The 16,180-nt window shown below is 37.4% G+C and overlaps 1 protein-coding gene across 3 annotated transcripts in view; it reads right to left on the bottom strand.

The window, feature by feature from the left end:
* Positions 1-6,095: 6,095 nt before the first annotated feature.
* Positions 6,096-16,180, bottom strand: part of Fgf14 (fibroblast growth factor 14) — a 629,845-nt gene continuing 619,760 nt past the window's right edge. For all 3 annotated transcript variants that reach the window (XM_026399828.2, XM_026399842.2, XM_026399836.2), the window contains 2 exons: positions 9,784-9,982; positions 6,096-6,232 (listed from right to left, as the gene is read on the bottom strand). In XM_026399828.2, coding sequence (XP_026255613.1) covers positions 6,096-6,232; positions 9,784-9,982 — 336 coding nt within the window. The remainder of the gene's footprint in view (positions 6,233-9,783; positions 9,983-16,180) is intronic.

Below are 16,180 nucleotides of genomic sequence, written 5' to 3'. Positions count from 1 at the left end.
CTTAATGGTGAAACTTTGCTTTGTATGAAATTCACATTGAATTATGAAAATGTACAATAATTGGGGCTTTCCTTACATATATACAGTTAATTCTACTTACACACATTAGTTTAGGCAATCTTTAATTATTTAGAGCTAAAAAAACACTTTTTTCTTCTAAATGTGAATTATTTTGTAAAATCCTAAAGTGATGTAGCAAAATCATTTATGTATTATTTTCAGATGAAAATTTTTACTTGGAAATTTTATGTTGATGTAAATATTCTAGAATCATGGCTTGGGCTTACCACCAAAAAATAAGGAAAATATGCATCTGCTTTATTACTTCAAAATTTAATATTGAAAATTATTTTAAGAGAAAATTTAACTGGTGCTAATTTTTTGAGTATTAATAATGTTCTTATTATTTCATAGACTTATAAAATTGTTATCTCTATCCTGAGATTAAGGAGTTCAGCCATATTAATTGTGTCTCTATTACTGAGCATGTCAGTTCTGTAAGATAAGGGAAATACAAATAATGGAGAAATGATATGATTATATTCTTTCTTCTCCTCTCCATAAATATTGTAAGCCTCAAACAAACCTATCTTAGTTTTTCATCAGGATCTTGATGACTTATTTGATGATGGACAATGGACTTGATTACATTATCTACCCATCTTAGAACAGATGCCCTTCAAATTCCCATGTTGCAGAGTTCAGCTTTCTATGAAGGACTGGATAACAAATATATTTGACCTTGTGGGCCACATACATCTCTATTGCATGTACTTCTTTGATTGCGTTCAATACTTTGAAACCATAAAAAGATGAAAATTCATTCTGAGCTCCAGGGCTCCAGAGCAGACCCACGCTGGACTCTCACAGCTGAGAAGTGGTTTGCCAAACTGTGCTCCTCCGGCATTACATTTAGATTCCTGTGGCTCATCACATAATCTCAGTTGTTTCTTTTTCTTTTAATTCTCTCTACACTATTATTCCTTTTCATGGACAGCAAGTACAATAAAAATGTCGCCTGTTTCATATTTTCACATAAGAAAAGCATCAAAAATGCTCTTGGCATTTATGTATTCCAAGTAAAAGTTTAGATATTGTGAAATAATTATCTCATAAAGTTGAAAATGATTTATCCTGATTTTTGAATTAATATATAAATATGTTATGGTTTGTCATTTTCTGGAGTCCATTTAGTTACCTATTACAGAACCAAACTGAGTTATAGCATTAATCATCTGGTACCGAAACTCTAACGAATGCTTTCTCTATGAAAAGAGAAATATCATCTTTTAATTTCTTTCTGTCTGCTATTAACATTTCATGTGTGTACAGGTGTTTACATACATGTGTGATTTGGGCTGTAATAGTGCCAACCTCAGTATATCTATAAAGAAGTCACTGAACTTACATATTTTAGATTGGAGGAAAAGTTACATATGAAGACATTACTTCTACCCTCCTTAAGAGTGACTTTATATTTCTTTATTCTTTGATTTTTGATTCCATTACTAACTCCTAAAAAAAGAAAAGGAAGGAAAGATAAGAATAAATTTGTGGTGGGTGGGAGACAGTAAGCAAATCTTATTGGTTTGTTCACGCTTTTGAAAAGTTACAGTGGGATTAACATCAATTGGAGAGGAGGCACCAAGTTCACCAACAGTGCTGGGTTGCAACCCTGCTTTCCATCCCTGAAAAATTTTTCCACAGGGCTTAATAGAAACCAACCAAAGACCTAAAACACTAGGGGAGAATCTCTACACCTGCTTCCTTTCTGGACTCCTTGAGCTCAGTCTAGATTCTAGTAGCACATTGGAAGGACTTGTCTAACCTACCTCAAGGGCAAACAGTCTTTTCCAAGAGACATCAGAATAAGACTCAGGACAAGCAAATGTTTAGAGTACAAATGTCCAAACTCTCCAGGATGCATAATGAAATGATGATCAGTTCCGTTTTACCTTTATAGTATGGACCGTTTGCCTGTCTTCTATTACTTTTCCAAGTATAGTGGCGCAAATTTTACAAAGTAAACTTATTAGAAAACAGAAATGATGTCACTTGAATATCAAAATGAAATGGGAAACAAACAAAAATAAAAGTCAGCCTTGGTTGGAAAATTCACTGTCAAAACTTTGAAACCCTACTTGGCATTAGAGAGTCAACTGACCCTCCATGTCACCTCATAAACTAGGAAACTTAAGCTTTGACTCCAAGGTAATATGATATACATTCTAGATTTTAATATGACTGCATCTTGTAATATAAAGAGCACTTAGCTTAAGTGTTTCCCCTGCATATAGTCTTTTTCTAAAACAAAATTGAAAATAATTTTTGCCTCCTTCTAAACTGAACCTTAGCCAGTTTGGTGTCTCTTCTTCTTGGGGAGATATCAAATAGTAATCATCCCTGTTACATTAGGAAGAAAACTTTAAATGAAATAATACGTGTCTAACTTGAACAAGAAAGAAAGCGTTTTTTCTTTTTCTTTTTTCTTTTTTTTTTAAATGAAGAACCAAATTTGATATTGATCATCCTAATAAAAAAAAAAACCACAAAACAAAAAACTGTTTAGGCAGGTGGCCAGAGTGATAAGGAAACTCTGCTTACTTGTCAACAGGACAATTCGAAGGACTGGAACAGGAGTCCTTGTGGCCCATCTTGACCTCCTTACACTCCCCACTCCAAAACACTCAGGACAAGCAAATGTTTAGAGTGCAGATGTCCAAATTCTCCAGGATTCATAATGAAATGATGATCAGTTCCATTTTACCTTTATACTGTGGACTATTTGCCTGTCTTCTATGATTTTTCTAAGTAAAGTGGTAGCAAATTTTACAAAGTAAACTTATTAGAAAACAGAAATAATGTCACTTGAAATAACAAAGCAATGAACATTTCTGAGCATTGTTGAGGGATGGGCAAAGCAATCAGCTACCATAACAAATCAGTAGAAAGAGCCTCCCACGCCAGATATGCATGCAGAAGGAATGGGATTTTATGGGGACATGAAACAATGGACGTATGTACATGGAGGTACAAAACACACGATCTATTAGTACAAATGAATTCCATCATATTTACTATACAGAACATCAATAGTGACAGATTGTACTTGATAATAGCAAACTTAATTTCTGAGGGAAAAAAAATGGTGGAGTCTTATCCTGGAAGAATAGCAAGAGAGGTATTATCAAAGAGCTAAAATTTTCTTTGGCATGGTAAAAGGGAGAAATTGTGTTTACCAACTTATTTACATGACATTGCTCTATATTTGTGGGTGACGCGATTCCATTTTGTTACATAAAATTGTTTAATGTTTTTTTTTTGAATGCCTTCATATAAATATTTTATTCAATATGTTGTATTTGCGAATACAACAGATGATAATAAACACAGAAACTGTACAGTGCAGACAAACTCTGTATGTCAATCGAGTTCTACATACCAACAGTTCTTGGTCACAGGTCCTACTGCATGCAGTTCGTCAGTGCTGTCCTCTTCCCATGCAACAGGTGAGCCCAGACACAAAGTAATGATCCAACTAAATTACAAATAGCAAAGACCCTCTGCAATACGTCTAAACACGTGTTAGAAGAAAGTATTTTGACATCTAGTCATAGTGATAAATGCCCTTATAGACAACCCATAAAAAACAAAACAGAGGTAAGGTACGACATTTACATAAATCTTCATCATTTACAAAAATAAATCTTGTCTTCATTATAACCAGTAAACAGGCTTGTGGGGTCGAAGAAACTAGCAAGTAGGACAGATGGCCAAAAACAAATAGGTGGGGCTGTTTGGGGTGTGTGTGTGTGTGTGTGTGTGTGTGTGTGTGTGTGTGTGATGGTTTACGCGTGTCTATAAGCCTGTCTAATTGGAATTACAAGCTATTCATTGTTTGCCACATATTATGGGATACCTGTCTTCCCTAAATAATTAATTAATGGAATTTGTTTAATACAGTTTAGCACATCTTGTTAAAAACAGTAGGCTTTAAAATGGGGTATACCAAATCAAGAATGGTCAAAGAATCATTTTTTTTGTCTTTGTAATTTAGCATTATTGACAATAAATCTACTCAAACAGTATGCTAATTCTTTATTTATTAAAGTGGAATCTAACGTGAAAATGAAATAAGCATAAACAGTTAAATTTGTACTGAACCTTTAATCAGCTAAGCAGGCCAAAAAAATTTCAATGCTGGGTAAGGGCTGTCATGGCGATGTATGAAAGCGGTGACAAGATAATTTCCCAGTCCCCACAGTGCAGCTGGGGTAAGATGGTAACCGGGTCATCCTTCCACATGGAAATTACAGCAAGAGGCTGGTACATTGATTCCCACATACTGTTTTCTATAAATGAGGTTCAATTTGGTCTCAACTCTTCTGAGAAGAAACATTGAATTTTATTAAGTGTACACAGAGTTAACAAATATATTTCCAAACAGTTTAGTATTAAACATTTTAAAGCTCTTTATATCCAATATTGAACATTTTGCATGGAATTTTCAATATGTATTCAACGATTCACGGCCTTCTTACCAGTTGTCTTCCCTAAACTCAGAGATTAGTGGTATTCAATCAAAAAAGAAATCAAGAAAGCAAAATTAAAAAAAAAAAAGCAAATATATGGAATGGTGTAAAACCTGATGTTGGAGTGTGTTGGTTTGCCTTTATTTGCATCTAGGATAATTCAACAGACGGTATTCTGAGATCATGGCAAGGCACCTCTAACCCAGCCTTTGGGCAATGGGTGCCCCGAAGAGCTGAGTTAGAGGTATGTACTGGTGAGGTCCACAGTACTGGACTCAGCATGCTGAGCTAAAAAAAATATTTTTTTCCTAATATGTCCAGTTTAAAAACTTGTCATTAAACACCAAAAATATTAAAGTCTAATTTATAACTAACGTTTGCACTGCTGCTGCAGAAAGGAACACAACAGCCCAGCGGCCTGGCCCATGCTCGGCTGAGGATGAGTGGCAGCCCCAAACAGGTGGCATTAAATTCGGTTCATTAAAAACAGGAAGGAGGAGATCGGACATGGACTTAGGTAGCGCATTTCATGTAAGTTGTCATGATTGATTTCTCCTTGTTGTTGTTGTTGTTTTGGTTGTTATTATTTTCCTTTTTTTTCCCAATAATGAGGATTAATAGATGAAAAATGAACCTTAATCAGGCCTACAAGGCCTACAGAATTCTTTGGACCCACTTTCTCAAAAACCAGTGGGTCTTGCTCGCTGGGCAAGGCAAATGTTACCATTACCAGTAAGCTTGTGATATGTAGAAAACACACACACACACACAGAAACTAGAGGGGGTGTCAAACACGTCCCTTAGAGACCGTCCCATGGATTGTGTTTGACCTCTTCCCACCCAGGCAATGCCGACCCTGGGAGCGCAGTATCTGCTACTGGATAGAGTGTATATGTGTGTTTAATCAATCGGTTATGTGAGCCAGAGACAACGATCTTAATCTTTATAGGTGCAATTTGTAATAATAGGTTTAGAAGGCTTCCTGATTCCCTGATTGCTCTCCGAACTAAGCCAACTACCACACGCAAGATCTCCAGGAACACAACCCCTGCAAAAGGTCACAGACAGTGGAGCGAGCAGCCCTGTAAAAACGGGGAGAAGAGAAATCCATAATAGCACAGGTTTACAGCATCTAACTAGAAATTACTCAATATTATTCGTGTGCTACAAAATCGAACTTAAACACATGGATCTCGCTGAAACAGGACTCAAAAAGGGTTACGGGTAGCTGTCAGCAGGCAAGGTATCGAGTGTACTTGTGAAGTATGTCATTCACATGAAGTGTCACAGTCACAGAAAAGAGATTAAAAAGGCATTCCATATCTGGTAGGGCATTCCATGGTCTGAGTTTGGCTGGTAATCCAGGTGTCTTCCCGTGTGGGGGGGCGCCACAGGTTGGGATTTATCCACTTGCAACAGAGAAGTTCCGAGACGGCCAGGGGCAGGCATCTGCTTGCGTCCCGCCGCTCCGCTCGTGGGCACGGGAGCAGGAGTGTCTGGTGGGGATAAATCGCTCACCTGCGCTCGCTCGGGACGGGTAAGTCACAACACCTGAGGGTCTGGCTATGTGGTCTTGCTCTTGTTCACTGGTTTGCCTCCATTCATGATGGCAGACGCGCTTGTGCTTTTACTCGGCGTCACCCCAGCCTTCGGGACCGTCTCGCCCACGTCATGCAAAGATGGTTCTCGGTACATGGCAACTAGTGGCGGGAAGAGAGGAGGAGGGAGAGGAAAGGTTGCCTGGTGACGTGCAGGAGAGGCCCACCCGGACACGCGGACCCCAGCAAGCGGCCCACCGCTCTGCCCAGAACGCACACGATTCTTCTGGGTTTTAAGGCAGCAATTTCCAATGCACAAACAGGGGGGCCTCACCTGCTCCACGCGTTCTGGGTTATATTTGTCAAAGAGAAAAAATTAAGTGGGACCTAATGGCCTTGACCTTAAGGGTGTGTGTGTGTGTGTGTGTGTGTGTACACAAGACTAATCCTGGTAGAGAAGGGAAAACACAGTTTTCCCCTGCATTCTACTATCAACACTTGAACTTCTTTCAATTATTTTGTTATTTTGAGGTGAGGCATTCATGCCCTAGATCATTAAATTACTTTCCTGGCAAGTGGTTCAAAAGCAAAATAGTCACTCTTGTGATGACTTCAAAGCTAAACAAAGCAACCACAAAGAACTCCGTTTCCTTAAACCAGGGCCCTTCCAGAGAGCTCTGGTTGTATTTCTGAAGGCAACTGTGTGGCATTTATATTTTTATGCCTCATTTTGATACATTATTAAAATCTCATAATAGATGACATAGGGCAGAGGCATAGAACGGCAAGATAGCAACTGAAGGAACTATGAAGGGTCTTGCAGCCTGTATTAAATGACTTGGCCAGGTAGGAAGAGGAACTAATCCACATCCTGGAAGCACATTTCAATCTCTAACTCCCACTGGGAATGGAATGGGGTGGTAGTAGTTTCAAAGCATTGACTTTGATTATCTACAAAGTTCTGTAAGAGAGATGAATGCCCTAGAATATCAATCATTAACCAAGTACTTAATCTATCCTAACATTTTCAATTCTATAATTTATAGTCTGTATGGGTTTTGAGAATTTAAAATGAATTTTACTCTATTAAGGCAGCTGCCATGACCTCTGTTTTTACAGTGCCTACACCCTTGTTTTGTTGGAGGAATTCGGTCTCCTAATTATTTGAAAACATGCTGAACAGCTCTTCCTTACACATACACTCAACACTCACATAGCACAGTTCAGCCCAAGACTGCCTGCCCACTTGAGGTTATGATGCCATGCCATTACAGCCTCAGATATTTCCTATGGAATATACAAAATCACTGCTTTCCAAATTTTACCTTCTGGTTTTTATTACATTTATTCAGTCAAGAAGCAAGGTTTTAGCAATTTAGTCAATTTGATCTATATTCAAAATATAAAATCAGTGAAAAGACAAAGCAAGATGGAAATAAAACTCAGGTCTTTGTGGGGCTACCATGGACTGTTTTTAAATTGTGTAAATTGCATTTGAATATTGGCTAGTCTGATGGTACCAAAAGTTCCTTGAAATAATAAAACCACATCATGGATATGTTAGTTGGGAAGAACTTAGAAATCTTTAACTTCTTTTTCCTCTAATTTCCCTATAATCTACCATGTAATGAGAATCATTCACTCATATTGTAAGACTTTGGAATAATTTTTCATTTTACAGATTGGACCTGGTAGTTAATTGTTTGGATTCCAAAGAATTGTTCAAGAAGTAAATTAAGAGTGACAGGAAGTCAATATCTTTGAAATTATAAAGGTATTATTGCCAAACTAGAGTGGTTGTCTAAATTCAGGAAAAAAAGTTTACTGTCCCCTCATAGATCATGGCAAATTGACAGCTCAACATTTCAAATTATCCTTATCATTTTCCTCAATAGATAATATGGATTATAAAACTCAAGTGTGTTTTTTTTCTTGATGACTAAGATTTTCCTGTAGTAATAAAAATAAAAATAAAAAATAAAGAAGAAAATCTTGCTTAAGGTATTTGATGCAGTTCCTTAAGATGTGATCTTCTGCAGAAGAGTAAACAAAAGTATTTGAATAGAAAACACTTCTTCTAAAGTAAGGAAAACAGGTTTTAGTCAGAAATTATTGCACTGGGGGAAAGAGACCTCAGCATAGAATTGGGCTTCATTCTGGAAACAGCATGGCCCAGGAGCAGGGGTGGGGTCAGTGGATGGAAATATTAATAGGAGAGGCATCAAGGATAGGAAGGATTCTGATTAATCAGAACTCACACTTTTTTAAAAAATATTTTTTAGTTGTGTTAGAGGTCAGGTGAGGGGGGAAGGTATCAAGAGTGGTCAGATAGTAAGGGTGGGAGATTCTCTCTGATGTAGCAAGAATCTTTATATAACTTGACAATGCAGGCCAGACACAAGGACATCAAGGTCAAGGCTTAGAGGCCAAACAGGAGCCCAACTAAATTTTAGTCAAGTAGAGTCTGTCAATAACCCTGAATAACCCTGTGAAGCCCATAGAATTGTAGCATCAATTTTAGACCAATCAATTTGAAGAAAAAGGAACAGAATTATTTCAAGTATAGACATTAAGTGCTCTTTAAAAGCCAAACATTATTATGGGCTTTAAAACTAGAAATGAGAATGACACCAAACATTTCATATGATTTTTAAAAAATCAATCATTATAATATTTAAAAACCCACGGGATTGGAACTTTTCTTTTTTAAAAAAATGCCAAGGGTCTTGAGAGCAATGTTACAGATTTGCTGTGGCTTATCCCAGCCAGCAGAGGTCTTGGTCTTACTATGACCTTATGAAGGGCCATTGCCTTTCTGTGTGACCCTGGCTGGGCCTGGGGTTCTGGTTCCTTTAGTGCAGGTAGCTGTTTTTAGCAACCTGAGGGACCTTGACCAGAGGGAGTTGTGAGCTCTTTTGTCCTTTCTAATTTATTCTTTTAGAAAACACTTTTGAATAGTCTCAAATCAATATTTTTTTGTAGTTCTCAAATAAATTACATAGATAAAAGTAAATGACCCTTCTGACATAATCATTAATGAAAAAAGGTACAGATGTTGTTAACTAATTAACAAAACTTCATAGCCTGTGCCTTCGATCTGATCAAAGTAAATGAGAAGTGAAGGTTCCATTGTATGTAGGTGAATGAGGATAAATTATTTTCAGAAAGGAAAAACAATTTAGTAAATGAATAATAATTTATGCAGTTTGGAAGAAGATAATGTAACATCAACAAATTCTATCTTTAAGAGTCAAATTATTATTACTTTATTTTCTGTAATTATAATAATTCACCAGTAGGTAATTACCTCCACCTGGATAATATCAAAATGGGCAATGCTTTTGATTCCATATGCAAAATTTATTTTTCTAATATACTATCATTATAGAATTGTAATACTATCATTGATTTTATTTTTTTTTTCAATTAATTAGTTAAAACTACTCAGAAATTAGAATAATCAGGCAGGGAGGATTTGCAACATGGAAAAATAAATGTCACACACACACACACGTGCTCAAAAGAACATAAGCTCTACCAATGAATTGCACAAATAAAAATGAGCAACTTGAGTAGTCATTTGTGCTATCATCATCTCGATCAACAGAAAGAGCATTTTCAACACTCCACGAAGGTTCCTTGCAGCCTGGCTGAGGGCTGACTTTGCAATGTAAGAAGGAATTGGATAGGGAAAATGCATACACAGCACTCACCTTCCAATGGCTTGGGTAGAAAATGAGCTGCTGGTTTGGTTTTCTTTACTCTGTTCCCTTTCATAGCTTGCCCTTCCTTATTTAATCCCAAAAACCAGGCTCTACCAGATTCCTGTTGTCTGTATAGCATGGATGAGTAGATTACATAATAGTTTTCAAAAACAGATTCTTTAAACTTGCATTCAGGTGTAAAAAGTTCCTGTGGAGAGAAAAGGAGAAGAAAGTTAGAGGAAGGAACTAAACTTCACTGTGTTTTCAATTTAATCTCCCCAAACTCATCCAACATGGTAGAAGTGTCTGCCCTATGGCAAGGATTCCTAGATATACCTATTCCTCCCATGAGAATTGTTTGCATGTTGTTTTCAATACAAATGAATTGAAAAGATCTGATACTATTGTGAATACATACAGCATTTACAGGCAAAACTATGGATGTCCTTTATTTAATAATAGAAGATGTGAGCAAATTCAATATTTTCACTAAAGGAGTAGTTCAAAAACAGGGAGATTATAGTAGCATCATATATTCACAATAAAGTGAACAAAAATAAATACATACTTAAGACACTGTATAATGATTGACATATTTTCATGGACATGATCATCTGATACTCCTAATTGTGGCCAGTTGTTCCTTGGAGCTCAGTGTTGTAAGGTGGTGTATTTTCCCTACAAAGAAACAAACTGAACCAAAATTGTAACAATCAGCTGGCACACAGGTTGTCATCGGAGCTATTGCTGTATGACCAGTTGAAGCCAGGAGTCATGTTAGCTGGTCACAGTGACAAGAGCTGAAAATTATTACCTAGTTCCAGGGTTTACAACCCTTGCCTTCCACTTGGCCCTCCACTAAATTCCCTTTGGAACTCTTGAAGGTAAACATCAAAAGCTGCCCTGATTGAAAACCACCTAATATCTTTGAAAAGTATACAGAGTGTTAAATTACTTTAGGCTCAATGTCATAATGTACATAGATCGATGCACAGCATAAAGTTTGATAATTTATGATTATCATTAATATAAAAAATATTCACAGATGATTCTATATACTTATAAGCATTTTTATTTTAGAATGAATGGTAATGAATATACTGACATGCATGTTTATAAAATATATAAAGTTGCAAACTCCATGCATTTCTGATAGACCTCTATTAAATATAACCTCAAAATTCAAGCTTCCTAGTTACAGAATATGGAAGACACTTAGCCAGTTTTTGTAGCAATTTTTAAATAGGCTTAGCATTGTGCTATTGTATGAATATATAAACTACAGATGCAAACAGAGTTGTACTGTCACTGATCTTTTTAAAATTATAACTGAACTTAAGAAATATATATATAAGGTTTCATTTCACTTTAATAGATTTTACCATTGCAGAAATAACCTTAGTTTTTCTTCAAAAAAATATGTTCTTATAAGAATTCTTTAGGAGCTAAAAAATAGAATCTTTAAGAGTTGAATTTATGCTAACTATTATAAGGGATATCCCATAATTGCATATAGAAATTTTCTTTTTCGGTGTTTCCCCCAAAAGTGTGAATTATCAGATCTTGTCGTTATTAGGATATAATTTATTTGGTGTTCTTCATAACTTTAACCAATTCACTGAGTGTAATAGTTTACAAAGGAAATAGACTTTGTTAATGACCAATGCTTTTTTAGGACAAAGGTGACCTATATAGTGATCAACTGATGAGATTAAAATAGTCGGAAGACAGGATTAGCCCCCTCCCACAGGAATTTGCATAAATCTCCATTTCTCATTTCTTCTAGGTGATGTTACCTCAGGTTCAAATAAAATCCCATCCAAACAAATGTCTTGGCCTTGCACTAAATTTCACTTCTCCAAATATCCTTCTGTTGGTTCTCTCACTGATCAGTGAGAATCTTCCTGAGTCAGTATCTAAGCTCTCCCTCAGAGGAAAATTGAAAAAATAGTGCATGTTCACACATGAGTGGTGAGGAAAATAAAATAAAAATGGAATGCAATAAATCTAACCTGTCCTAAGAGACTAACAAACACACCATGTTGGTGGAAACTAAGCCTTGGACAGATAAGTTAGACTTTGACATGCCACTTGTTTTTTTTTTTTTTTTGTTGTTAATAAAGACATGGCAAGGCATCTAAGCTTAGGATCTACTAGTTAAAATCTGTTTCAAAACCAGCCATGAGTGGCTTGGTAAAGGCTGACCTGGCGGTCACTCAGTAGAGGCCAGGGGGCTACAGTCAGGAGAGCGATGATAAAGGCTGACCTGGTGGTCACTCAGTGGAGGCCAGGGGAGCTGGCATTTACTTTCTGGTACATGAAGTTCCTGGCCAGGGACTGACTTCAATGAGGGATCACTGATTCCTATCCTTCACAGATACTAGGGTCTCTAGCTTTGAAAATGTAGACCTACAGGGGAGTCTAACTCTCATTCTTATCTGATCACACCTAGAGTAATGTGCAAAACATGGTGGGTACTGCTTGCACCCTCAGCAAATTAGGAAGGCCCTGTCTCTACACTGAACTGACCAAATTCAAGGTAAATGTCAATGAAGACTCTTCATGGGGAAGAAGTAGTTTATTCCCAGTAGAAACCTTAAGGTCTTCTGATACTACATCTTTTCAAATGTACACCTGCGTGTTAGGACTCTGAGAAAGTTGATTCCACAACATGGTTTTGTGAGCTGCGCCTGTGATTTCACAGCTACGAATTCTCTTATCTTCAAAGGAGAAGTACTGCTTCCATAATGATGGTGGAGACTGGTTGACACATTTTCAGCCATCTCTATATCCCTGAATAAATCATCACAACACACACACACATACACACTCAGCATTCAAAGATATTTTTGTCTAATACATTTTCTCAAGACTTTTCAAGAACTTCAAGAACATAATTTGTTCCTAAAACATTCTCAGAGAATTGATATAATTAATGAAAGTTGAGGTCATTTATTGTTTTTTGGTGTTGTATGTCACACACACACACACACACACACACACACACACACACACACATGCCCTTTCAGTATGTAAATGGAATCTTCAAGTTCAACCCTGATCCAACTCCTTATTGATCGCATGTCCTTGGGGGAAATTGCTTAATCTCTTTGGGCTTCAGTTTCCTTATCCCTAAAATGAGGACAAAAAGCACAGACTAATAAGGAAATTGGAAGGACTGAGTAAATTAATACACATTAGAAGAGCACTCGGCATATGGTAAGCATTTGATAATTATTCTAAAATAAATTCTCTATTACTTATGGTTAAGAAAAATATACTCCATACCAGTTATTTCAATTCTATTAAGATTTCAGGAGCTGGGGATGTGGCTCAAGCGGCAACACGCTAGCCTGACATGCGCGGGGCACTGGGTTCGATCCTCAGCACCACATAAAATAAAAATAAAGATGTTCTATCCAACAAAAAAATGAAAAGTAAATATTAAACAAATTCTCTCTCTCTCTCTTTAAAAAAAAAAAGATTTCAGCAAATCAAAATTAATCTAAATCATTAGTCACAACCGCAGTGTTTATATCAAGTATTGGGCTCAACACCAGATAAACTAAAATGAATAAGGTTAACCATTCATCTCAGCCAGGCATGTTGGCACATGCCTATAATCCCAGCAACATAGAGGCTGAGGCAGGAGGATTGCAAGTTTAAGGGCTACCTCAGCAACTTAGTGAAACCCTGCCTCAAAAAAAAAAAAAATTAAAAAGGCTGGGGATGTAACTCAGTGAACTCAGTGGTAATGTGTCCTGGGTTTAATTCCAGTAACAACAACAACAACAACAACAACAATTCAGACCAAAACCCAATAACAAACACACAAAACAGAAGCAAAAGAAAAAAAATGATAGTACAATGCAACCTTTGTTATGGTAGACTTGTGTTTAAAATACTACAGTGACTATAGGTGGAGTAAATGGTCTCGTGAAAGATAACTGGTAGTGAATGCTGAGCTGCTGTTTGGCAGCTGGTCAGCCATGTATTGGGTGAGCAGGAAAGGACACGGAAGAGTGACTAACGACCACAGTGAGCCTTATCTGACAAGCCAGCCCCTGGAAGATGGGGGCCTGGCAAGTCAGAGCATGCCCAAGCCACCATCACTCCCATCCCCCTTAAGGAAAACTGCTGTTTGGAGATCTTGCTGCACCCTACCAGGTAATACAGACCCTTCCTTACCAAGGAAACGATGTCACAATCCCCAATCACTCTGGCAACCAAAACATCAAGACCCTCACAAAGAAATCTTGATGAGGTCTATTCAAAGGGTGACAAAGTGATTGAGGGGCTGAGGCCAAAACTGGGGGACTTGATTTTCTTAAAATGTCTGACTCCATAAGCATCGCTATCAAAGCCTCCGTGCAGTTCCTAGGCTGTAGGTTACCTTGTTTCTCTCTCCCAGGAACTTTCTTTTTAAAAGCAATTGACCTCCAGCCCTGCCTGTCTTAAGTCAACAGGATATGTTACATTTCTGAGCAAACAACCTGATACTTGTAGGAGAAATGCAGATCCCAAAAAGCTGAAAAGGACACAGTCTACCCCCAAAGGGGGAACTTTTATGACCCTTACACAGACCAGATCGTAGAACTCAGAGAGATAAAGATGACTTCCCCCTAACCATAAAATCTGCAAGAACAGATTCCACTGAGAACTCATCAACACGGCCAAAGTGATCTAGCTCATTCACAGTGGAGACATGAAAGTCTGATGTCATCCTGCTGTCAAAAATCAAGAGGTGAATTTGGGAAGGACTCTGGAAACTTCCCTGGGGCCCCAATAAAACTGGTGGGCAGAAGGGGTGTGCTGTCCTCCTCCTCTCTGCGAAGACATACTCTCTCCCTTGAGATCATCCCTTTTGCCTTTTCCCAACTTCTCATAAATTCATGCCTGCTGTTCTGAGCAACATGTCTGAGATCTTTCTGGCATGATCGTAAGAACCAGTGAAGAGAGAGAACCTCCATGGATGCACAGCTGTGCATTAGGTCTCTGCCCTGTAATGGTACATTTGGAGAACTATGATTAGTTTACACTGAGGCATTGTGGGGCAAGCTGGTACATGATGTGGATGGGAAGGTGGGTTGGAGAAATGTGATTAAAGGGTGTTGTACATTGATAAACAAATGAGACCTCTTGTAAGTGGGAGAAAGACATAGTATTATTGAACAAGCAAGGCAATAATCACAAGGCCTTATTAGTATCTTTTAAATGCAAATCTGTTCTCATGTGGAGGATGGTTTTAAGAAGTTAATGACACTTTAACACTGATGTTTTGATTTCCAATCTCTTGCAAAGTGAACTAGAAAGTTATTTGTAGAATAAGCTTATGTGTGCATTCAATTTAGTAGTACTAACATAATATATATATAATCGAGAGCACAAGTAAAGGACAAGTACTATCAGAATCACAGTAAGGTAGCTGGGACCAAAAGAGAAAGACAATATGTTATAAAAATTAAGAGAGAAAATCTTTGCTTTTCCTTGATGCTAATTTCTAAAAGGTGTTTCCTTAGAAAGGACCTGTAAAAGTTTCATTTATCAAAAAAAAATGTTCTTGATAACAGATACCATCATAGTTTTGTGTTTGAACCCTACAATATGCTTTTGGGAGTCAGAAAGTATTGAAAAAGTCCAATAAGTGGAACCTGAAATAATTGAAATTGATGAGATCCTCAGGAATTATGCACACCAGCAGCCATGAACTCAAATGTGTGTGATGACCAGGCAGACACAGGAGTGAAGCAAGCTGGCATCACCATTATGAGAACAAATGGCTCCCGACTCAGGGTCTGTACAGGGGAGAACAAGAGACTGATGCAAACAGTCTAGGAGTGACTAATTGTGATGTGAAAATAAAAGCCTTAGACCTTTGGTAGATTCAATTTTTCCAAGTAAGAAATACAGGTTTCCACATAAGATCTCCTTTTAATGGTGGCGATTCTTTTTTTTTTTTTTTTTCTGATTAATTCTTAAACTTTTTTGTCTTCTTCAATATTGAGTGGACCAAGGTGGAAACCTGTGGGCCTCCAGATTGAGACGCAATGGAGAGTGCAAGAAATGAACTAAAAGTAAGGGACCCCAAGTCCTTACCAATGCCACTCTAATCTGATTTATGGCTTTCCTACAGTTGGCTAATATGATGATTGTGACAGTGAAACTCTCCAAAACTGGCAGTGATAATATGAGAATGCTTATTTAAATTTGGGCTTAAATATAAACTCTTTGGGGCTGCCAAAATGAGATAGATAAGGAATTTGATGTGTCTTTTCCTCATCTTTCCTGCCTATATTTAGAACCACCACCACCTCAACAACAAAACTAACAACAGTTCAGTTCCAACAGAAGCTTAAGTATTAATTTGCACCATTGCCAATGTAGATCATCAAATCAGAGACGAGAA

The sequence above is a fragment of the Urocitellus parryii genome, chromosome 2, assembly GCF_045843805.1.
Source record: "Urocitellus parryii isolate mUroPar1 chromosome 2, mUroPar1.hap1, whole genome shotgun sequence".
NCBI classification, from domain to species: Eukaryota; Metazoa; Chordata; class Mammalia; order Rodentia; family Sciuridae; genus Urocitellus; species Urocitellus parryii.
The sequence above is the reverse complement of the archived record's forward strand: the minus strand, read 5'-3'. Positions and strand labels throughout refer to the sequence as shown.